Source organism: Pipra filicauda, unplaced genomic scaffold, assembly GCF_003945595.2.
Source record: "Pipra filicauda isolate LSUMZ 115617 unplaced genomic scaffold, ASM394559v2 scaffold35_size7292922_pilon, whole genome shotgun sequence".
NCBI classification, from domain to species: domain Eukaryota; kingdom Metazoa; phylum Chordata; class Aves; order Passeriformes; family Pipridae; genus Pipra; species Pipra filicauda.
In genome coordinates this window covers 365,548-389,603 of record NW_024104487.1, presented here as the reverse complement: position 1 = coordinate 389,603, position 24,056 = coordinate 365,548, and the positions used below count along the sequence as shown (strand labels likewise).

Sequence of the window (24,056 nt, the reverse complement as noted above, 5' to 3'; positions counted from 1 at the left end):
ACCCAACCCTGTGGCTTTTCTTGGTCTGACAGAACAGCCTGAATATTTCCCTTAATGGTTTGTAGAATCTCACCCTGGTTTTAAATACTGGAAAATACATTTTCATTTTACATTATTTAGGAAACTCTTGTGTTGTACAACAAATAAATTACCTTGATATCTTGATTCTTGTGATACCATATCATGATTTTTAGCCTCATGGATAACACAGAAATTCTGCCAAATTTTCCCAAGGAGGGCCGTCATGTGCCTAAGTGAATTCCAGGGCTGCATGTTCTCTGGGAGCCAAGGATGCTTTGCTCAGGAGAATTCCTTAATAGTGTGACTGAACACAACTACCTGGAAATCCTTTTCACCCCTTCAATATTTTGGTAACTGGAAAATTGCTTCACAAACAAAACAAATTCTTAAACCGAGAACATGGTGTTCCTGTATTAAAAAATATACACATTCTTATATAAATTATATATAAAATACCCAATATATAAAATACCTGTTTGCTGCCAAAATTTGATGTGCTTCATCCCAACTGTGACTAGTTTGTCAACATGATGTGGATTACACTTCACTACAAAGATTTTATCTTTATGGCCCCTGCAATAAAGATAAAAATAAGAAAAAACATGGCAAGGGACGACTTAACATTTCCAACTAATTAAATCATTAATGTAAATCATTTCCCCACCTAACAAAAGGCAGAGAGCCATATTTGTAATCTGCAAGGGTTTAGCCCTGGAATTTTGCCCCGCAGGGGTGGCAGGATGAATTTGAGCATAAACCACAGGGGAATTAGAGTCCAGAAACGTGGGGAACAAAAATTGTCTCACACTGAATTCCAGTTCATTAAAGTCATAATGAAGAAGCAGGAAACAAAGAGCAAGGCAATTAGGAGAAGGCTTAAAGGTCAACATAAATATTTAAATGGATGAGAACTCAACTAATAAATATGAAAAAATACTCTGACAAGAAAATGAGGGAGTGTTTAATCTACTGTCCTTCAAGATGAAAAATAAAATAACAGATTATGAAATTATAATTTAGGAAACAGTTCATTCAGCAGCACAGACACCTTCAGGTTTGGTTCTCTGGTAACAGAAGTTATGTTTTTTGAGGTATATATTTATAAATTGATTTTTCCTGCTCTTTGTGAAGTCTCTGCATATTTCCCAACTAACAGCTTAGCAATAACAGTAGCTCCATTGGGTACACACAGCATTTTGTGCTGAGAAGAACCTGAGTGCTCTGTCCTGTGAGCACCACGAGCCAGGCAGAGACACAGCTCATGGTTTTTGAAAGCTGAAAGGTCAGCCTGGGAATACAGAAGGTATTCTGTGCCTGCACATCAGGCACAATCTGTCTGGAGACAGCGAGACTGGGACTGCAAAGCCAGCGAAAATGTCACATTTTCCAGCACAGCCAAGGCCGTTGCTAAGCAAACCCTCCAGCACAGGCTTTAACCAGGGTTTAAAACCTCCCTGCCCAACAAAGTGCACGTGTGACACCAAATTGTGTGGCTACCAGGGGTTATGGGATGCACACACGGAGTCAGACGTGCGTTCCCTCAGTGCTCCTCCACCACCACCAGACAGCGCTGCCACGGGAAAACCTGGCTGCTGCTGCAACCAGAGCAGAAGGAAAATAATAATAAATGCCTTTCACAGGCACTCTTTTGCAGTTATACCCATAATTTCTCCTGAGCAATGTTACATGTTTTATGTGGCTGCAGACAGCAAATGGAATTAACTCCTTGCATTTCTGGTACGTGTGTCCACCCTTACAGGAATTCTGCTCCGTTCTGGTCCCTGACCTCCCGGGCACCTCTGCTTTGTGCAAGGGTAAGACAGAAACCAGGTTCTCTAACAGTCTGACTCTTCTCCAACCTAATACTATTCTTGCAATTCAGTATTTGAGAATAAAAAAGCACACATGTAAACTTTGATCCAATTCTCTTCCCAACATTGGTCCTTCCAAGGAATTGCAGATGATTTTTCACTACGGGGTTATTGGCTGAGCTTTCCGTGAGCGACTGCAAAGAGCAAACAGCTCAGGAAAAGCTGACTCAAAGGAAGGGCAGGATCAGCACTCCTTGAAAAATCTATATTTGAGGGAATGCTTTTTCTTTTCAGAGGAGTGATCTGCTGTGTACACTGGTGGAACCCAGCATGTCATCCAATGCATAAAGGAAGTGATGCCTCTCATGACCTCTGCCCTGGGTCAGGACATAACATTGGGAAAAAATAGAATATAAAATATTATAAAATATAACTTGACTTACAAGTCCTTAAATGAGCTCCATATCAACATGGCTATCAGAAAGGCCAGGGAACTCCTGATTTCCAAACACTGAGGTGCAGATCCCAAGGGTTTTAATCTGGGATGTTGCTCTGAAGCACCATTCTGTTCGCAGAGGGAGTTGTGGTTTATTCCTTTGTTTATAGGAAAGATGTGGATGATGCTACTCAGAACAAAGTAACCAGAGAGGACATTCATACCCTGTGTATTCTCACCTGGTTGTTGCCAGCTTTTCCCCTTTCTTCCAATCCCAGAACACGATGGCATGATTGTCATCCAGCCCAACAGAGGCCAAACACTTCCCATCAGCTGCACAGAAGCAACACTTCATGTTAAAGGTGCTAAGGCTCTAGCTGAGAATGGAGCAGGCAATGAACACAATGACATTGCAAACTGAATTCCTAATGAAGTATTATGAAGCAAAAAAACCAGAATTAATAGTTGGAGAGACTGGAGTTCAGATTCCCTTAGCATATTCTCTTGAGATATTCCTTACAAAACCGTTGATCTTTCCCAAAAGCAGACAAAAACCATTCCTTGTGTCAGTACAAGGGAGGTAGGAAGGATCAAACAGACAATGACAGTCAAGTTCATAAAGCCCAAGTACACTAAATTCACATCACATTTTATTGGAAATATTTCTGACCAGATGATGCTTCTTTCCTTTTGCTCAAAATGGTGAAAAGAATTATTAGAGTATGAACTGGGTGGTTAAATTTTCATAGGCAATGTGATGAAACTATAAATATGATAGAAAATTTTAAGGCTAAAAATAACTGCTGGCTCTCCTCTTTCACTGCAGGAAAGACACAGCACTACTGATAATGAGAGGAAGAAAAATACATAATTTAACAGCACCCAGGCACGAAATAACAATAAACACCACCATTGTTAACAAACTTTCAGAGACAAACTTCTGTCCTGAAAGTCTGGCCAATTAAAAAAACTAAGCTGCAATTGTTGCAGTACATGACAAGACAACTGAACTTCACAGGATGCAGCAGGAGCTGATTATTGGCTTAGTTATTTAATTGAGGAAAAGCTAAAGCTGGAGGGAGCAGAGCTGGGCAGAGGCTGAACCAGAGCACTGATTTGGGAATGATGCTTCTCACAGAAGGCAAGAAGGGGAAAGGGAATTTCAGAATGAGGAAAAGAATTCACAGTTGAATGAAACAAGCCCAGATGGAAGGAGTGAAGCAGGCAGGAAGGAATGAAGTAGAAAAACAGGGCAGGAAACCAGAACTGAGCTTATTACAAAACCCAGCCAACACAACGACTGAAACTTTCTTCACCTGGAGCAGGAGGGTTTGTGCACTAACACGGACTGCACACTCCCATCTCAGGGCATGGATGTTGGATGAGCCACCAGAGGGCACAACCAAACACTGCAGGACTGAGGTTCTCCTCCTGGAATCCCACTGCCACAGCAGGGTCCCACCGGAGGAACCTGCCCTGCCCGGGCACTGCAGCCGTGGCCCACAGGGGGTTTGAAGGGCAGAGAGAAGCAGGTACAGAGTCAGCTGCCACAGCCACACAGGGGTGGGAGCTTCAGCTTTGTCTCTTTAAGCTCCAAGTAATGTGGCTTGAATCTGATTTTGAAATATCTTGTTATTCACACAGTGAAAAGTCCCTGCATAAGACCAGGGTAGCCCTGTGAGCCCACAGTGAGGTGCATATTTGCACAACTGTCCCCTCTGTCTGTGCCAAGAACACAAACTAAAGCCAGTTAGGAATGCAATTTGTGCATTATTCTTGGGATCAGGTTCTAAAGCAACACAGCAATGTTGAGTGGTCACTACATTTTAAAAAAATGTTAATATTTTTGTACAGATTCATGCCCACAGAATATGTGGCCAGCTTATTCTTTAGACTTTTACAGAGGTATGTGGATTCTAATTCCCAGAACACTCCTACTTGATAAAAATGCAAACCACAAAGTGTTTTCAAATATATGAGCATTTGTTCAACTAAGGATTTTAACAAGGAGCTTTTCAACCATCTATGCACACACTGGCAATTAAATCATCCTTATCCATTTTCCCTTCTCCTGGCACCAAATCTACTCCCAGAGCTGGGTTACACACACAGTGGGTCAACAATCCCACATCTGAATTCCAGCTCTTGGATGGACACCAAGGTTCCTCTTCTGCTAATGGAATATGACTCAGTTCCACAGATTTGTCTTTGTGGAAGTCATACTTCTTTCATACAGTCCTGTCTCATAAGTGTGATCTATGTCCTAATGAGTTCTTACCACATTTCTAGAGAGGAGAACATGAAATAAGTTAGGTTTAATTGAAAAAAAATGAGATTAAGGAAAGGATAATTCAGCTAAAGTAATCTTTTTTTTTCAATAGAATGAGGGAGAATAAATGTTCAAGCCCTTTTATAAAGATGCAGAAGTACATAAGTCCCCACCATATGGCTGATGTTCTTCAGTGCTGCACACAGGAATTATCCCTTAAAAACTGAGATAGCTCAGGGCACCCAACTCAGAAAGACAAGTAGGAGAGACAGCAGACAACTGTTTGTCATATTTACTTCTTCTGTAAACCCACTGAAAAATGTGAAGAGTTGTATGAGCCCAGAGATGACATTTCCAACTTGTTGATACACTTTGAGTCACCATCCTGCCTGCTTTTAAATTCTTCCACCACTGCGTAGACAGCCACCAGAATTCCAGCTGTACACTTGGTACTATCTATTAGACACCACCAAAATCAATTATTGACAGACTGACTTTGCCACACACACTATTTTCATCCAAACAGACAGCAGACTTCCATGTGAAGTTGGTACTGGGTGTAATTTTACAGCTATTTGAATTAACATTTCATCTCAAGGGTTGCTTTTTAATTCAGCATTTAGACAAATGTGGGTTGTGGCTCACCTGAAAAATCCAGTGCACACACTCCTCTCTGGTGCTGGCCTTTGAGCAGGGACAAACATTTCAGGGTCTGGGTGTCCCAAACATGGATAGCAGCATCCCTTCCAACCTAAATCAGAGGGTTCATTGGAACATCTGCCCACACAGGTAATGAGCACTATCATGTCTTCAAAGCACTCCAGAGGGAACTCCTTTCCCACTTGCCCTGTTTTATCTTTTTCAAGACCCATTTTCTCTTTCAGAGAAATATCAGTGGATGGCCTCTAAAATGACATTACTTGGCATCACATTGATGGGATAAATTATCCTGATGTTTGAATGTATAGGAACACACTGAATATATCATATTCAGTGCCAGATATCAGTAGTGTCCAACACAAACCAGCTTTTATCTGAGCTTTTGAAAGCTACTACAGTACAAAAATACTGTGCCTGACCAAGGAAAGTCCGAAACCTCCTCAGGCACAGACCATTTTCGGCTGGGCAGGGATACAGGAAACAACACACAGGAGGAAACACCAGACTTAGAGAAAAAGAGAAGCACGTTTTTCCTAATTATAAATCCTAATTATAAGCCCCCACCTGCCCCGTGGCCACGTAGTCCTTGACGGGGTGGATGCTGAGGCTGAGGATGTCGTCGTCGTGGCCCAGGTAGAGGCGCTGCGAGTGCTGCTGTCGGTTGTAGACGACGGCGACGGCGGCGATGTGATAAACCACCTCCCCTGTCTGGGTGTAGAACAGGTTGTTCCTGCAGTCGTAGCCCCTGTACCTGCAGCCAGCACACAGCACTTCAGTCCCGGGAACACGGGGAACAAACTCTGCAAATCGTTTGTGCGGTAACAGCAAAGGGGTCTGTCCTAGTTAGAACAGCTGGGACAGTTCATCACTGGGTGGGTGCAACCCAAAACTGGGTATTCTACAGCCTTCCGTGCCACTGCCCAGAAACTGTTCTCAACAGACCATTTACACCCTCTGCCCAGAGCAGCCCTGACTCCTCAGGCCATAAACTGGGTGTTAAGAGGCCCATGAGACAGGAGGATGCTCCTGTGCTCACACCCATTGTGGAACTCCCCACCCTGAGGGAGGCACTGGGCATTCCTGCCTGAACTGGAGGATAGATAATCTTGGGGTCTTGGGACTTTTTTAACCACTCGTGGGATCCAGAGGAAGACTGAGACCACCACTCTCAACCAGCCTGCAACCACCACTCTCAACCAGCCTGCAACCACCACTTTTCAACCAGACTGCACCAGCACTCTCACCAACAGGTGTTTTCCCCTCTCCTTTTCCTTTGGACTCAGGGGGCCCAAAGAACACCACTCTGTTCATGCCCCAGGGTGCTGGGTTATACATTTGGAGTTTGTGGGTTAAAACCAATTGTTTGTCTGTATAATTGTATTTATTGTATTATTTTATTAAATTGTTATTCTGACTTATCTCTCCTTTGAGTTGGGTTCATTTCCCTGCCAGTTTACCTTTAAACCAGCACAGGGTTCTGTGGGCTCAACCTCAGCTCAAAAACATCCCAGACTATTCCCCACAGACTATTCCATTCTCATGGTTTATTTTGCACCCAACGCCTAAATTAGCACTGATTTCACAAAAGCACATAGAACTGTGCCCAGGTAAGTTTTACAGGGAACAGGATTCAAACAGAAATCTATCAGGCATTTTAACAAATCACAGCTATCATAAGCAACTTAACTTTGCTCCAGGAGACACCGGGTGTAGAGAACAGCCAGTGTAAAATGTAATTTTACAAAATGCAACACTGATGTATCATTTATCAAATGGCTACAGTATTGTAACCTTCCCTTGCTCCTTAACAAATAGGATCACAGACTGGTTTGGGTTGGAAGGGACCTTAAAGCCCATCCAGTTCCACGCCCTGCCATGGGCAGGGACACCTTCCCCTATCCCAGGTTGCTCAGAGCCCCGTCCAGCCCAGCCCTGAAAGACAACTGAGAAAAGAAAACCTATGTCTGATATTCTAAAAACTACCCACAGTAATAATGACAAACAAATTACTGTGGGTAAGCACCAGAAAACGCTTGGCTAATGCTCTGATACAAATTGTTAAAGCATCCCAGCAAGGTGAACCCCTCAGAAATGACAAGTATTCCCCAGTGTTACCCTACCCATGTATGAACTGCAGCTTCAGGCTGTCCTCGGGCGCTCGCTCTCGCTTCAGGAAGGGCACAGAGTGGTTTTTCTCTTTACTTTGCTGTTTCAGCTGAGGTAGGTCTTCTTTGTAAACCTGGAGGAGAAGTGATGTTCAGCAGTTACAACACAGAGCCAGGCACTGTTGCTCCCACCCTTCTTCTGGATGATGAACTCCCCGACCTGAGTGGCCCAGAACAGCAGCAGTGCATCTTTTCTAGAAGATTCCAGTGTCAGTAAGTGAAAAGGAATGTAAATATTGACTGGAAGTCTTTAAGTGTCTTCAATTCATATGTGCTCCAGGGTCCATGCTCAAAGCTGAGCATTGGTGAATTTGCCAACGTCTCCAGAATGCCAAAGTACAATTACAGCTCTATAAATACTCTGAAGACACAAAATACTTTCCACTGAAACATTTCAGAAATGCTGAAACTCTGGGGAGCTGCTAAAGAGGATCATCAGAGCCATGGTCCCAAACAAAATCCATTATAACACTGAAATGTAGTTTTATTGTTTGTTTTCTGTGTCTCTTGGACAAATGGACAAGGAAACTGCCATTCCCACAGAAATCTACCTGAGTGCCAACACAGAACACTGGAATTTTGGAAGAAAGGTGTTCAAAGAACTGAGCTTTTGAAATGGAAGGCACACAGAGCCTTAGCACCGTGTATGTACTTTATCTGGAATGTTCTCACCCATCTACTCTTGCTCCTCGTGCAACAGAAAACAGGAGAAACGTTTTCTGATGCATCTTGAAATCGAGAATCCTCTGTATGCTTCAGCCACAACATTAAAAACACCCAACCCAAACCCAAATTCCCAACATAAGATTAATGGTTCTGTTTCCACGTCAATTATTTCCTTTAACAAAATGCCAAGTGCAGCTTCTGCTCGGAGCTGTCTCACACTTCCTATATAAGATGTTATTTTAAGCTGCTTCTGGCTTTTCCATGCATTAACCTGCCTGGAACGTTGCTGTTTAACTGCCTACAACTCTCTTTTCACTTTTAGTTTTTAAACCCAGACGTCCTCTCTGACACACAGACAGCGTGGAGGAGGATGCCGTTTGATTGGAATACAGATGGAAAAACCAGGAGAAGGAGGAGGGGAGGAGGAGGATGGGACAAGCACTGCAGTGAGACTTGGGAGTAAAAGAGAGGGGAAGGAGAAAATTTGACAAAACCCTCTGTTTAATTTGCCAAATGTGATTGATCTCTGTAATAAACAGGCAAAAGAAGCTGTTGGCAGAAGGGTCTGTGTAATTTATTGCAGAACCTGGAAAGTGAGGTGACAAGACAAAGGGTGCCTTTGGCTAAGGCATGGCACATTACAGGTGAATTTTCCATATCCTAGAGAGCAGCCCCATGTCAGCCATTAAATCCCTCAAACCAACCTGAGCCAAGCTTAGTTTGCATTTCCCACTTTTCTTACAAGGCCCCAGTCCTGCTCTGAGGAATTCCTGACCTTTCACCACTGCAGCTCATGGGGGACAGTACAAGGTGACAGGTGATGTCTGATTCACAATGACAACAGCTCCTGAAAACCAGGTTCCAATGAATTGTAAAGAGAAGGCAGAGTAACAGAATGGTTTGGGTTGGAAGGCACCTTAAAGATCATTTAGTTCCAACCCCCAAAACCCTTTGAAATTCTTTTCTCCAAAGCCTTTTAAATTCTCCCCCCAGCTGAAGTAAGCTCTGGGTTTATCTGCATATTGGCTGTGCAACCTGCTGAACACCATCCCAGTTAGTGTGGTGAACAGTCAGTATGACCTGTCAGGTTATACAGAGTGTGTTCCTTCCCACCCACCTGGCGATCGTAGTTGATCTGAGCTTCCTGCTCGATGTCGGAGTCCAGCTCTGGCACGTCGGATAAATCCGAGTCCGACTCCTCGCTGTAGGAATCCACACCACCCTCTGCTTCAAAACCAAAACCAACACATTGAACTCATTGAATGCCAAGGGAACGGGATGGGATGTTTTGGCAGAACAAACCCTGGGCTAAGCACTGCTCAGGACCTTTGGAAGTAGAGGCAGTTGTTAAAATGGCAGGGGCTGCCTGCCTGTGCCGGGTTTCATTCCTGTCTCTCCTGTTTCCCTGCCTGGGGCAGGAAGGTGGCAGAGGGAAGCACAGTCACGGAGTAGTTACTGGTACAGTTCCAGTGTGAAAGAATTCTGCTTTCTTAACAGGCTTTGGAGTGCAATCATACAGAAATGGCAAATAAAAGCTTGCAGTGATCACTCCTTGTGTTTAAAATAACTGCTGTAACAAGGTATTTGACCAAATTGTGCATTTATGGAGTGAAACTTTGCCTTTTTGCTGCAGGGAATCCAGAGTTTAGCAACTGTCACTATGTAGTTCATACGGCTTTGGCAGTTTATAAGTTTTGAGAATATAACAAGAAAAAAATCTAAAGTACAGCTACCACATAAATATGTGAGACTGCCCTGCAAAATAAAATTAAACGATTCAACACAGGTAGCCAGATTTTTGAATGCAAGTTACGTGGCTAAGCTTGAAAATTTAATTATCTGGTCCCTCTAAATGTCTTCTTTCACATAGTTTGATGAATACTACTCATGTATTCTACACATACAATACTGTATGCTTTTAAACTGCAGCAGTTTCTAATGCCTTGCCTCAAATCAACAATTGCCTTTGAAAAGCCAAGTGCCCAAACATCCTGAGCGTCTGCAACTCCAGAGAATTATAACAAAAATATTTGCTGTTAATTCAGTAAAAGCTTCTCCAGCAGTGCTGCATTCTGTGCTGATTTCCTTTGATAAACACTTCGTGTTTACCTTGTGGAGAGGTTTCCAGGATGCCATTTGTTATCCCTTCTGGAACAAAGCGCCACTGGAAAACAGAGTGATCAGCACCTCCTGTGCTCAAAACCCACTGGAAGTCATGGGACCAGCGGACGTTGGTGACGTGTGCTGAGTGGCCAACGTACTTCCTGAACTTGGCTCCTAAAAAACAACGAGGGAACTGTTGGCATGGAAGAAGGGAAGAATTAACATAACCAACAAAGTTGGGCTTTTAAGGGAAACACAGTCTAAAGACACTTGTGAGAACTCAAAAACAACACCCAAATGCCTCATTCGATATTCTGCTACAGAAGTAATTATAATGTAAAAAGAAGTGACATAAAATTATATGAACAATATCTTCTGTTTTCAGAAAGTACTTAGATCTTGGCAGGAATTAAAAACACACAGGGTTTAATCTTCCCTTTTGTTGCCATGACTGCCAGCATGAACTCTACACACGTGTTACATCTCCTATAAACACAAATTTTGAAAATACACTGATGTGATAGCAAATGAAACACTCAAGATCACAGAAAGCCAACAGGTTGTTTTATTTATTGTTGGCTTTATGCTTGGTGCAGTGCAAACCCTGAGGAAACAGCCACATTCTCAACAGTTCTAACACCAAGTACATACCCTGTATGGGCAGGGAATTGCTACAAACTGAGAGGTTCTCATCTTTATATCCATGAATAATGACACAAATTGTGCACACACTCCTATGAATTATATACAAGAATGAAAAGCCACCAATAGGAAATACACTGATGTGGTATTAAGGTAAATACTGCATTTCTCAGCAACACAAAAGTGTCCTACCTTTCTTTAGGCACGGAAATCTGAATAACTTCACCAGCCCAAAATCATCTCCAGTCACCAGCACGGAGCTGCTGTAATTGCCATCCACGGAGTTGACATCTGTAATGTTTGTGTACTTGGGCCAAATCCCACTCACTTCAGAGCCCATCACACAGGTCCAGGAGGCCCAGTGGATTCCTTTGATCTCATCTTTGCTGGTGAGATGCTTCCCAGCTGAAAACGTGCAAGTGCATAATTGAGGTAATAATTTGCTTTTCAGTAAACTCTGTTTCTTTCCACCAAATCTATCTGTGTATTCTGATTGGGATTAATTTTTAACCTCAATTAAAAAGATTCACAATCTTCTTTAAATTACTGTAATCCCACATTTGTGGTGTTTGAGGCCATCACAAACCTTAGGAGTTCTAATGCAGCTGTATTAGAATTAATTATCATACTACTGAGAATTATATGCTAATTAGAATTAGCGTGCTAAAACCTAAAAAAGTGGAAAAACTTTATAATTCCACATCACTTGTAACAAAGAAATTTCTTCAGTAGAAAGTATATGTATGTAACACGACTCTCCAGGACATTTTTAAGTGGTAGAAGATTAATAACTCAAATTTTTAAATCATGTCACATATGTTTGTAGGAATTTGTTGCCCTGATCATCTCGAGCCCCTGAAAATTGAGTATTTGGTCAGTCAGTCATTCCATGGCACTTTTCATTTACAGAGGCTGTTTTATAGTTGATTGAAGGCTGCCAAATTAGCCCAAAATGAGCACGAAATCTTATTCCTAAAGCTGTCCTCTGTACTGCAACAGTTTCTTCTAAACATTAGAAAGCATTGTTAAGTAAGAGTAAGAATAAATCCATTATTTATCAGTGTTGTTTCTACTAACAAGCTGTGACACTGAAAACTCAAACAGTTCTGTTTTTAATTATTACACTCTTAAAAACATTCTAATCACTAACACAGGAATAGTTCATCACTTGAAGGAAGCACAACAGGGACAGAGGCGCTTTGGTAGTTACCCAAAAGTGAGCCAACCTCTCAAAGTTCCCGTGTAAAACCATAAAACTGACGGAGCAGGAAATGCAGAGGCAGCGTTAGCTGAGAGCTGAAGGTGGGTATGCCCCGTGACTGCCGCTCTGAAGAACGAGCAGTAGGTATTTCTGTAAACTCCAGCCCAAAAACTCTGCTTGCAGGAGCGTTATTTCCCTTATGTTTGTGGTGTTCTCCTCCAAACCCCCCCAGTTTCACTGGTCCATCCCAGGAGCCCTCCCAGACTCACAGGGCATCTTGTAGAAGAGCCTCTCTCCGGCGCCGTCGTTGGTCTGCAGGAATTTGCTGTCCACGGACCAGTCGAGGTGGGTGATGAAGCTGGAGGACTTGTTGCACTCCCCGATTTTTTTGTACCTCTGGGCCACGGCGTAGATGTCCACGGGGCCGTCGTTGGAGCCCACGGCCAGGTAGGAGCCGTCGGGGGAGAACTTCATCTCGTGGATCACCTCCTTCCTGTCCTTGATGTGAACCACCTCCGTCATGTCCCTGCAAGCACCAAGGCCATGTAAAACCAGATGCATTTGGTAAGGTCAGCTTTGACATCCTGGCAGAGTCCTTAGAGGAGAATCCTCCCCCAGCCAAGACAGATTTCTAGGGGGCATCAGGCAAATTAGCAAAGACAGGATTGCTGGGAGGGAGAGATTAACTTCTTTAGAAAAACATCAGTGGTTGGGATGGCTGTTAAATGACTGTGAACAGCCCACTTAAGTTTTGTTAAAGTCAATAAAGCAGAGCATTACAGGGGTTTGCACAGGATTTTCCCTCCTATCAGCCAGTAGTTCCAAGTATTTTTATTATATTAAATACATGCTTAACAAACACATGGAGTCATGGTAAGGAAAGGGGGAAGCTCTTCCAAGTCTCAGTTAAAGCACACTATGTATTTTGAAATCTGGGTGTTTGGTTATTTCACTCTATTCATATGTATCTTGAAAATGCTTTTAAAAAGTCTTTCAATTACCAATTGTTTTGCCTAGAATGTGTCTGAGAGGGAGTGAACGGTATGATGCAGGAGATCCCTCTCCACACTGCGCTCTCCGCTCTCCCAGTTTTTATCCCTTTTTCCCCTCTTACCTCACTCTAAGGACAATGAAGGAGCCATCCTTCATTCCCAGTGCCAGCTGGGATCCATCGGGGCTGAAGGACACACTCCTCACCGCCTCCTCCATGTTGCAGCGAGCTATCAGGGCGTGGTCAGCCAGGCTCCACAACCTGCTCCAGAGCAAAGGGAAAGCTGCAGTGCCTCAAGGAATGACGCAGGAAGGATTTGGAAAGATTTTGAAGGAAACAGCAGGATAAAATTTGCCTCCAAAATGTTGCTTTCACATAAATCACTTTGTCCAATACACTAGAAGAGTAATTGCAAAATGCAAGTGGGATAATTCAATTTTCTTTAAAAAATACTACAACTTTTTGAATTAATGGGTGATTTCAAATAGGAGCTTTTTACTTTTGTAACAGCAAAGAAGAGCCTTTTGCACACATACAGGCATTTGTATAAACAACTGACAAAATAAAAGCCTGGCTTTGCTTATGAAAATAGAAAAAGTATCTTTTAGGACAAAATATTCCTGCACAGTACATTTTGAAAAATCAGGGAAATATACTATTTCCACATGAAAAGTGCATGTGCTTTGAAAACAAGGCATTATTATAGTATATATACCACCATTCTTTGGCAACTTTCCTATGTGTTTGTTTCAACGACTGGGTTTAAAAAACCCAAACAGGCTCAATGAAACATTATTCTATTAGTTAATATTCCAACTTTTTCCGTTCTGTACCTGACAGATGAGTTTGTTTATTGGAGCCTCCCAGGAGAGTCGGTGGAAGCCCTTGATGAGCAGACAAGCCGTGGCTGTGCCGGCAGCTTTGCTCCGCTCTGTCCCATCCCAGTGGAGGGCACGATTTCACACAAGCATCAGAGACAAATATTCAAAGGCATTCACAGAAAAACAGGTTCTAATCAATCTTCTTAGAAAAGCAGGAGTACAGAGATCCCTCAGGAAGACAGAAGTGGAGCAGAGCTGCTCTGCCAGAACATCCCGTGGTGCTGTAGCCAGACCTTCTCTGGCACACAAAGACAGGTGTGAGGTGCTTTGAATAAATGTAATTAATAATTCTGGATGCCTCCAGAAAACGGTATTTTTTCCCTGCTCCTGTGGTAACAGACAGGAAGCAAGCAGCTTTCCTACTTGATATGCTTTGTTTTGGAAGTTTAAAATGCTGGAAACCTGTATCTGGCTGGAGCCTTCTCTCAGCTGGGCTGGGGAAAATCTACAGCAACCCTTTCTCAACAGGACATCCCAGACATGAGAGTATCACCTGACTCACTAAATACTCTGATTTCTAAAACAATTTAGATTTATGTTATAGACTCACTCTTCTCAAAATGATGTGATAATCAAATACTAAGAAAAATTACCCAGTGAACAGCAATCCAGAAATACTCCTGTCAATCCAATTTTAGTATTGAAAAGAAAACTGGAAGAAAATCCTTTTGTGTACGTTTTTATTTGCATATTTCACTGGAATTCCTCAATGAAGACATAGTATCTAAAAAACTCCCACTACCTGAACTGGGATTCAAATCCCACATTCTGTAGTGGCTCAACAGCTCCAAGGGCAGGAAAATCCCTGCCCATCTGAGGGAAAGGCAATGTCCAAAGGCACCAGGGGTATCATAACTGCTACCCCAGCGATCAGAGCCGTAAGAGCAGCACTAATTAAGGTTCGATGGGCACAAAGAGATCCTGCAGTGCTTCCTGGAGGGGCACGAGGGGTCAGGCCTGCTGTGAGTCAGCAGCGCCTTCTGCAGCTCCAGGCCAGGGCTCAGTTCCTGTGCTCACCACGAGATGAGCCAAGACAAGAAATCCAGTCTTAGGGTGGCTTATTGGCTTGAGGGCAGTGCAATGCTAATCCCAGCTTTGCAGAACGGGCCTGCATCCTGCCAGGGTGGACTTGGGCCTGGCTGTGCCACTGGGCACACAAACACAGGCACAGGAGACTATTCCTGCATTTCATCAACTGAGAGAAATAACACTCGTGTAGGAACCAGGGAGAACACATGACTGCACTGAACAACTGGCAGTTCTTTAGTCTCACACTTTGGATTTTAACTGTGGTGAGAAAGTGATGGAGGAGGGCAGGAATGGGAAACCAGTACAAGTGAAAAGACAGAAAAGAAAGGGAAAGCAATGCCAGCTGAGCAGCAAAGCCTCAAGGCCCGGGTGAGCGATCATGTGGAATCTGAAGGAGCATTATTTAGGAGCTGGATGCACGGTAAGAGATTGATTTTTGCCATTGAAATATGGCCAAAGGGTAGAACCCACATGGATGATTCTGAAATAAGTTGACTGGTAGTCCATAAAAACTGAACATCTCTTTGGTAACTGCCTGGCCTTGGTTTAAATATATGCAATCAAATCATCTGTGTAAGACAAAAAGCAGTGACCATCCGTCTGGTAAAGGGTTTGGAAAAACACCAGATGGAGGAGCTGGAAATCAGGATAGTAGGGTCAGGAGGAACCACCAAGGTATTTAGGCTTTGGGCTTGTTGCATATTATTAACAGAAGAGAAATACAAAGTGATCCTTCTCCATTTAGATCCCCACACCTGCTGTACCAACAGCAATGCATCAGCACTTCCAGCAGAGTAGAGAACCCCAGCATGTTTTGAACACAAATTCTGATTATTTTTACATGATGTGTGGAGCCCAGATATGAAGGCTGAAGAGAATAAGCAAAGGTGCTAAGAAAAATATGGGGGGAAAAAAATTTTCCTTAATAGAAGGCCAGAAAATCAATCAATTACAAATGAATGTGCACATGAATGATAAGAAATAAAGAACTCCAGCCTTGAATGATAAGAAATAAAGAACTCCAGCCTTACCGTACGGATCGGTCATCGCTGCCCGTCACTGCCAAGGGCTTCTTGGGGTGCACTGCCAGGGCCCAGAGCTCCCCCTCACAGTGCCCCTGCATGATCAGCATGGGCTTGTCTCTCTCTCTCACCAGCACCTCGAAGATCTCGCTGTCCTGGGTCCCTGCCAGCAGCCTGTCAGCCTTCCAGCACACGCTGCGGATGGACAGACCTGCTGGGACGGACACGGGGCTGTGGGCGAGGCACTGCCCCTGCCCGGGGGGCACAGGGGCAGCAGCAGCACCCGGCAGCTCACTGAGACCCGGCACCTTCTGACGCTGGGGGCTCACCCAACAGCACAGTCACTCCCATCTCCAAGCAGTGGTGGTGGATTTTCTCCCTCGGGCAGGGGAGGAGGAAGCTCCAGCCTGGGAGGACTCTGTGTGTGGCACTGCTGTGCCAGGGCCTGAGGGACCCAGAGCCCTGCTTGGGGCACACCCTGGGAGTTTGTCTTACAACCCACTTCCATTTCACAGGACTGAAACGTCTAAATTCTACATTAGGCCAGGTGCCTGTGAATGAAGCTGGGTTTACTCATTTTTTCAGGATTTTAATTTTTTGCACACTGCAATAAAATTTTAATGGGGAATTTAAATGCTTTGTGCCCATGTTGTCACACTTATCCACTTTAGTCACAAGGGATTATTACAACCAAACAAAACATCCTCCCTCCCAAACTCCAAACCAAGAGAATTTTCCTTTGTATAACTTTTAGAGAGCTTGATCTTATTCCACAATTCTGACTCTAACTCTGGAGCTGGAATTTTACTAATCACAAGCAGGCTGAGCCATTTGGTGACATTGTCTGGCCAACTGCTTGCAGTGTTTGTATTTTCTGTTCCAGTACATGAAAATTCAAGTTTGGGTAATGGGCCTAGAAGCTGTGAGATGGGAATGAATAAAAAAATCCATTTGTCATGTAGTCAAGGTCAGCCACACCATCATTTTAACATATTTTTGGAACCAAACACATAATACAATTACCTACCCGTCACATAAATAAAATATTCTCATCTCCCAAGAAGGTCAAATTAATCTTCATTTATTTTCTTGTCCATCTCCAGCTGCTTTTAATTTTGATAATGTCACTGTGTGACCCAGCTAAATTCATCCAGAGGTTCTGACTCCCACCTTTGATACACACCAGTGAGCACCCAAGGGATGGAATTCACATATTAAGTGGCAACTGGGCGTTGTTAAGTTTGAGAACACAAAGCACACCTTTGGATGTGGGAAAGGCAGTGTTCTCTGGGACATGCTGCACATAAAGATTAGCTGTTATCAGGGTTTGTTACTAATATACCTCTACATTTCAATACAAAGCCAAGCCTGTGATCAGATTGCTGCTGGTGATGCATCTCATTTAAAAAGTGTTCAGTGCCCTTCAGTGCAGGATGACTGAGGAACAGCAAATCCAGGGGGTGACAAAGGGCTTCCTTCAAATGACAGTGACAGGGTATAAGTCATGCTTGGATTTTATGGCCTGTAGTCATCCCCAAGCTCCTCATTTTTTATAGCTGCAGTCAGAGCAGTAGCCCCACCAGATTTTTCACAGATGTCCTTTTCCTTAGTCCCAGTGATTATCCCCATGGGCACATCATCTTTGGCTAAACTTGGACAAAATTTTGCAGCCTTGCTTAAGGCAGTTTCTTGCACCATTAAAGCAGGCACTGTTGTAATGTTGCTTTTTTTTTAACGACAAACAAACATAAACCTGAAGAATTTTAATGCTGTAAAAGCAGCGTTCTAGTTTGAGTTTTTAGAAATCAATTAACTTCTCAATTTTTAAAAACTGTTCTAATTTATATACAAGTCCAAAGGGCAGCTCAATTCACTTTCTACAAATGAAATTTTTTATTGCTTTTGCCAAGTAAGACGATGGGAAAAACCCCTCCTGCCTGTCTCAGCCCTACAGGTGCTGTTGCAGTGCCTGGTTCTACTCAGCTCCTCTCACCTCTATGTTCTGTGCCCTGTGGCATTTAGGAGATGGCAGAAATCAGGACATCAAGTCAGAACGACTCCATGGCATGTCTGATGAGGATTCACCTTCAGTACAACTACAGTCAATTATTTCTCCACAATTTTTAGAAAGAATTACAGAGCTGCTGTAAATGGTCATGAGGAACTGCTACTGGTTTCTAGAAAATTCACGTTAAACATTATTGCTCTGGCTGCAAAAAGCGACATAAAGCCAGGACTGCAGAGCAAAGGGACTCCTGGTTGGGTGTCTTGGACACCTTTGGGAGGGTTAAATTCCATGGGTGAACACTCCAGGGAGGCAAAGTGCTGGAGCAGGTTCCCTGGGATCTCTGGACACTGTGAGTGCCCTGAGAGTCTGCTCATGAACTGAAGTGATGACTAAGCTCACAGGAAGCAGGATTAGATTCAACAAACGTGATGATCACCAATTTAATAACATTCTCTCTCACAAATCTGCCAAGTGCTATCTTTCCAAATGCACTAATGGAGGGCTCAGATGGTCTGTCAGCATCTTCGAGAGTCAGGCTCCAGAAATCTCAATTAGTCAAATGAATTGCAATTAATTAATTAATCAAGGGTTACCTAACTCCATTCTCTTACCTTTAGGTGTTTAATTAGATTTTACTTATCTTCTTGCATTTGCATGGTGAGGAGCATCCCTCTGTTTATACTATGAACCATGGAAAACTCTTCAGGCTACAGCATTGTCAGAGGTTAAGGGGAATACAGATCCAAAAATACATACAGTCATTGAGCAAAAAAATCAGCAGCATGCAGAGACATTTATGCTTCACATTCAGTGTGTCATAATCCATTAACCAGATGTGTAAAAGCCATTAAAGGAACAGCTCATTACCTTTGTATCCTTGTTCAGTCTCCCTGAGATCAATTTTGGTAATTGGTTTGAACTCCGTGTCCCACAGCCGGATGCACCCATCTCTCCCTCCGGTGGCAAAGCCTTCCTCACAAGCATACATGCTGAAAATTCCAGCCTGTCAACCGATGGATAACGAGTTTTAAAGGCCTTTACAACCCACTGGAACACGCAGAGCAATTATTTTGGGACAGACTCTTGTTAAAGGCCAGAGGCTGCTGGGCAGCAGGGTGTTGTCCATCCCCAAAGCACACCAGCACACACAGCTTTTATTTCAAGTGCTCCACTTCAGTGGGTTCTGTAGAAAGCTTTGTGCCAAGAGCAGTGCCACGGCCTGCTTGCAGAACTCCAGATTTGGTGGAGTTAATATTATGCCAAGGACAATTAAATAAAAAATGGAACACTTCAAATAACAAGCTCCCCAGAATAAACCAAACCAAGCAAAGGAGCAGTACAAGGATTCTTACAGGTGCAGAGGTGACTGAGACATTCCCTCAGGAATTCGGCTCAGACATCGTTTGGAACCTAATAGGAACTGAAAGAGTGTCAATTCATTCTCTTGGTTGAAAACAAGTTTCTATCACACTTTGAATTTCTTCTTCATTTTTGAAAATGCCTCCTGACTGCTGACTGTGCTGGACTACCTTGGAATAGCTCAGGGAGTGCCTGCTGAGCCAGGATTTTGTCAGGAAAACCTCTCAGTTAAGGGACAAGTTGAACTGCACAAAGATTAATACAATGGAGAGAAGAACTCAGTATTCAAAGTGGCCTTGTGCAATTACTTAATAAAGTGATATTTCTAATTATTAATTACATAGAGATTAGAAACTGGGCAGGAGAATGCATATTAGCCATGGCAAATCCCATAATTTATCACATTATATCCAAAGAGATTGTATTTAATCATTCTAATGGATCTAAATAAAATTCTGCACATCTCCTACGGGGGGCTATTGCTTGCCAAAGACATTTCTGTGTTATTGCAGCTGCACATCATGTGGAATTTCACAGAAGTTCCTCAGCTAAGATGTCCCACTGACACTGAGACTCATTACCCCTCATAAATTAGGGGTTACTTCTATAAACAACCAGCACACTTAGAGCTGGTTTGAAGAGCTTCTCTGAATCCTGACAAAGGGGCAGCAGAAGCAATTTTGAGAGGTCAGAAAAAACCCATTGTTTGCAATGCTCTTTCTAGAAAGGTTCTAGGGGAAAACTATAGTGACAAGGGTTGGATTTCACATCACTCTTCTAAGGAAAACAGTCTTGTTTCCTATTGTTCAAAAAACCACACCAGAATGCCATTAACCACAGTCATACTGCAAATAGGAACTGTTCTCAAATACATTTGAAATAAGACAAGAAAGTCCTACTGTGCCTTTACTGCAGCGACAACAGAGAGGTAAATTTACTGTATTAGAGTGGTTAGAAATCTAACACCATCCTGTACATTCCCCTTTCACTCTGTAATTACGAGAGCTCCAAACTGAGGGGGGGTGTTGTGAAGCCAATTGGACTAAAGTGCCTTTGGAATATGGTTGGAATGCAAAGTCCCAGATTCAGCAGGGTTATTCCACACTGCAGCTCTTATGAAGAGTCAGTCCCCAGCGTTGGGAATTTCAGTGGTAAAATTCTATTTAAAACCAGTAATCTGCTTACCAACTATCTATAAGTAAACTGATTGTAACTGAAGCTTCTCAATCTGTGAAACTTTAGGTTTGGAAACTTTTCTTTAGGTTTAGTTTGCTTGATTAGATCAAGGCTATAAACATCAGCAGTGCTATCAGCTCAGCATCTGTTGGCAACACGTCAACCAAGTACAACGTTACATCCGAGTTCTTAACTGATGAACAGCCTTAGACATTGCTCTGACCCAAAGGAGAAGGAAAGCTCTGGAGCTAAGCCTCCAGGAAGGTTCCCAGTTCCATGACCACTCCTTCCAGAAGGACAGGAGAACACCACTCACGCTGTGTGCTCCCTGGATGGTGCGCACCAAGTTCAGCCCTTTCCAGACGTAGATGTCCCCATTTAAAGCCCCGGAGTAGGTGACATCTTCTTTAGCACACGCCAAGCACAGGATGGTTTGGAGATCTCCTGTTTTCCCAAAGATTCCCCTCTTTGCCGTCAGGGCGTTTCCACACAGCGTCCAAAACTGGGAAATGCAAATGGCACATCAGGAAAAAATCCCTGCAGGATTTCTGGGTTTCATAGTAGTGTGCAGCTCCCAGATGTACAACCTGACAGAGCAGGGTCTGGGCAGGCACTAAACCCAAAAGAAATCAGCAAGCTCTTGGGGAGGTGAGGCACAAAGCTGGCTCACTACTGCCACACCACCCCTTCCTTCCCCTTCTCCCACTATCCTTTATCAGGTTTTGCTGGGAAAAGCTGTCCATACAAGTGCACGTTTTTAAAGCCAGGAACATCCCATTTTTCTTGCCTGCAAACTTTAAAACACAGCTGAGGTGACAAAATACTTGCTCTTCCCCAACTTGCGTGCTGGAGCAGGCACTTGTGCCCTTCTCCAGAGCACTGGGAGAGGTGTGTCCCTCAAATATAGTTACAGTTACTGAGGAACCATCTGTTCCAGGGAGACTGAAACGCTCCACTGTGAAACAACACTGAGACTGAGAGTAACAGGTTCCCCAAGTGTGGAATGGGGACCTGCTTGGCTTCTACAAGGCATTAACATTCTGCAAAAAAGAGTCTAAGACTGACTGGGGGAGAGGAAAAGAGAGAAGAGAACAGAAAGTTTGTCTTAGAAGGGTGTCTTTAGTGGTGAGAAATATCATATTGCTTCTTTTTGAATCAGAGGGCATAATGTCCATCTCATCCTCACTTTATATGCCTGCATCTTTTCATGCCTATAAGCTGAATTTTTAGGTATTTTTCTTCATACTTATAAAATGTCCCATAAAATTCCTATAAAGCTGACATCCAGAAAATCCTCGGATTGAGTTTTTTTACTTCAGATCCTTCTCTATTTCTAATTCAATTAAATTTTCCCTTTGCCTCTTAACATGAGCCAATTTTGAAGGCAGAGGGAATCCTGCCCCCAGGGAGTAAAACCTCAACTCTCCTCGCTGCTGCTTAGCAGAGGAAGGGTGGGAGGGCAGCAGTGCCAGGAAAAGGGTGGAGGGAGGATCCTGAGCCCAGTGGGAGATTCCTCAGCTCCAAGGCTTTACCACAGCTCCTAATACCTGCTCAGCCAAATGAGCCAACAGAGCCAACATGCCAAAGGAATAACTGGTGCTATTCCCAAGCCTCAGTCCCAGTTCTCCCAGTGAAACTATTGCTTTGGAGCTGTTATTATCACATTCCCACAGCCTTGCACTGAACAGCAAGTTCAGGCTGCTGTGGGAGCCTCACTGGAGGGAACACGGAGTCGTTTCCCCTCCATGCTGCCTTTTTTGTTCTTTTTTGGCATGTCTTTATCTCCATGTATTTACAGTGCTGGTAATCTGTGTGTTCAGGGTAATTATGGCCATTTTCAACAGGAGACAGGTGCCAAACAAAGACAGGTTTTGGCAAACAGCTTGCAGAATACAGCAGATGGTATCTCTGCTGCCAAAACCACCCACAGTTTGAAAGCAGTGGTGGTTTTAAGGGCACAAGGAACCAGAACTACAGATATTAACTGGTTTCCTAAACTTCTAGTTAAAGCTCTTCCCACCCCAGTCATGTGAAATAATTGCCATCTGTTAGGAATGTTTTTGATGAGACAGGAGAAAAATAGAAACCTGAAGGGAATATTGGCAAACAAGGATTCCTTTCTAAGCTTTCCACAGGCACGGGATGTTTTACCCTAAACATCTAGTATATATCTGGGTTTGTATTTAGAACACTTCCAGAGAAGGTGACTTAGAGGGAGCAAACAGTGGGGCACTGGAGTTCTCATCTCTGCAGGTGTTCCTACAACTGCTGGCAATGAGAGGCCAAAGAGAGGTCATTTAATTCACTTTTCAACTTAGTTCACCCTACAGCTGCTCAGAGACTCTTTGTGGTGCTTGAGGAGAGAAACCCCTAAAGGCTGAGACAATTTAGGTGACCTGGAGAGGGCAGAGAAACCCAAAATTACAAGTATATAATGATGACCTTCCCACCTTGCTTGTTCAGGGGACCTGCACCTCAGTCACTGCTGAATGTCTGAACTGGCTTCAAACAAAAAGTTTTGCCAAAACGCTCACACAGTAAAGAAAGAAAAGCATAAATTGTCTTGTATTTAAAGCCCTCATCATGTAAGATTTTTTTTGTGCAAGCACTTTTTCCAAGTAAACAATAAGAGCTCTTTACCTTTATGTGTTTCACTCCACAGCTGACGATTCTGTTTGGCTGATACTGATCCCAGGAAATATCAAATATCTGTTAAGAAGTACATTAAGCTGGTATTTTAAATCACACAGTAATTGCATGTAGGTTCAGTTTGCTTTTACCAGTGCTTAGCCACCATTTCTGTTGGAACATATTACTAAAAATGAAAGAACAGTCTTGAGGTAAATTTGGAACTCTGTAATCCAAGGTTAAGGCAAACATGGAGGGCTCCTCACACATTCCTGTGAACACACCTCATCCCTGACTCCACACTACCAATCCATTCCAGCTCCAAGATGTTATTGAATAAACAAGATTTAGGCAGGCATTCTTTCCCACTCCCTCCTTTTTCAGAGTGTGAAACTCTACTAGGACTAAGATTTTAGTACTTCTTGCCTGTCCTGGAGTCTTCTGCTAATTCAGAACCTGATCTTGTACCTACTGAGGTCAGTAGCAAAACTTCCACTGATGTAACTGGGAAGTGAATCAGTTCTGAAAGAGAAATTCAAGAAGGACTGAGATGCTGTTGTGTTGGGAACATTGCAAGTAAAAATGAACTAGCAGATTACTGAGCTGACCCACGGGATGCAGACAGGCTGTGTGTCACACCAGCTGCAGGGGCGGGCTCAGCCTGCTGCTTTGCATGCAGAATGTGTAGTAAAACATTGTAACACCCCAATATTATAACATTAAAACATGGGATAATACCATAACATAGATACAAGAAAGGTTGTCAGACTGTGCCCATAATTTATCTGAATGTATGCATCCATGTGCTTATATATGTCAAGGAGGTCTTTTGCCTGTGTTAAACCTGGTAAAACATTTCCTAGTCCTGAACAACATTTGGAACTCAAACCTGGTCAGTTCTCATCTTTATTGAAGTTATGATCCTCTAACTGAGGTTAACAGATAGAAAAGGAATATTTACCCTAATTAAGTTGCTTCTACAGGTGAC

The 24,056-nt window shown here is 43.2% G+C and overlaps 1 protein-coding gene across 1 annotated transcript in view; it reads right to left on the bottom strand.

Moving 5' to 3' along the window:
• The window catches only part of EML6 (EMAP like 6), a 79,975-nt gene that overhangs the window by 28,156 nt on the left and 27,763 nt on the right, over positions 1-24,056 (bottom strand). Inside the window, exons 5-18 of the mRNA XM_039384536.1 lie at positions 23,081-23,149; positions 20,757-20,942; positions 18,773-18,908; positions 15,907-16,108; positions 13,089-13,226; positions 12,244-12,500; positions 10,966-11,178; positions 10,138-10,305; positions 9,146-9,255; positions 7,318-7,436; positions 5,762-5,948; positions 5,183-5,288; positions 2,508-2,601; positions 494-594 (exon numbers count right to left, since the gene is read on the bottom strand). Coding sequence (XP_039240470.1) covers positions 494-594; positions 2,508-2,601; positions 5,183-5,288; positions 5,762-5,948; positions 7,318-7,436; positions 9,146-9,255; positions 10,138-10,305; positions 10,966-11,178; positions 12,244-12,500; positions 13,089-13,226; positions 15,907-16,108; positions 18,773-18,908; positions 20,757-20,942; positions 23,081-23,149 — 2,086 coding nt within the window. The remainder of the gene's footprint in view (positions 1-493; positions 595-2,507; positions 2,602-5,182; positions 5,289-5,761; positions 5,949-7,317; positions 7,437-9,145; positions 9,256-10,137; positions 10,306-10,965; positions 11,179-12,243; positions 12,501-13,088; positions 13,227-15,906; positions 16,109-18,772; positions 18,909-20,756; positions 20,943-23,080; positions 23,150-24,056) is intronic.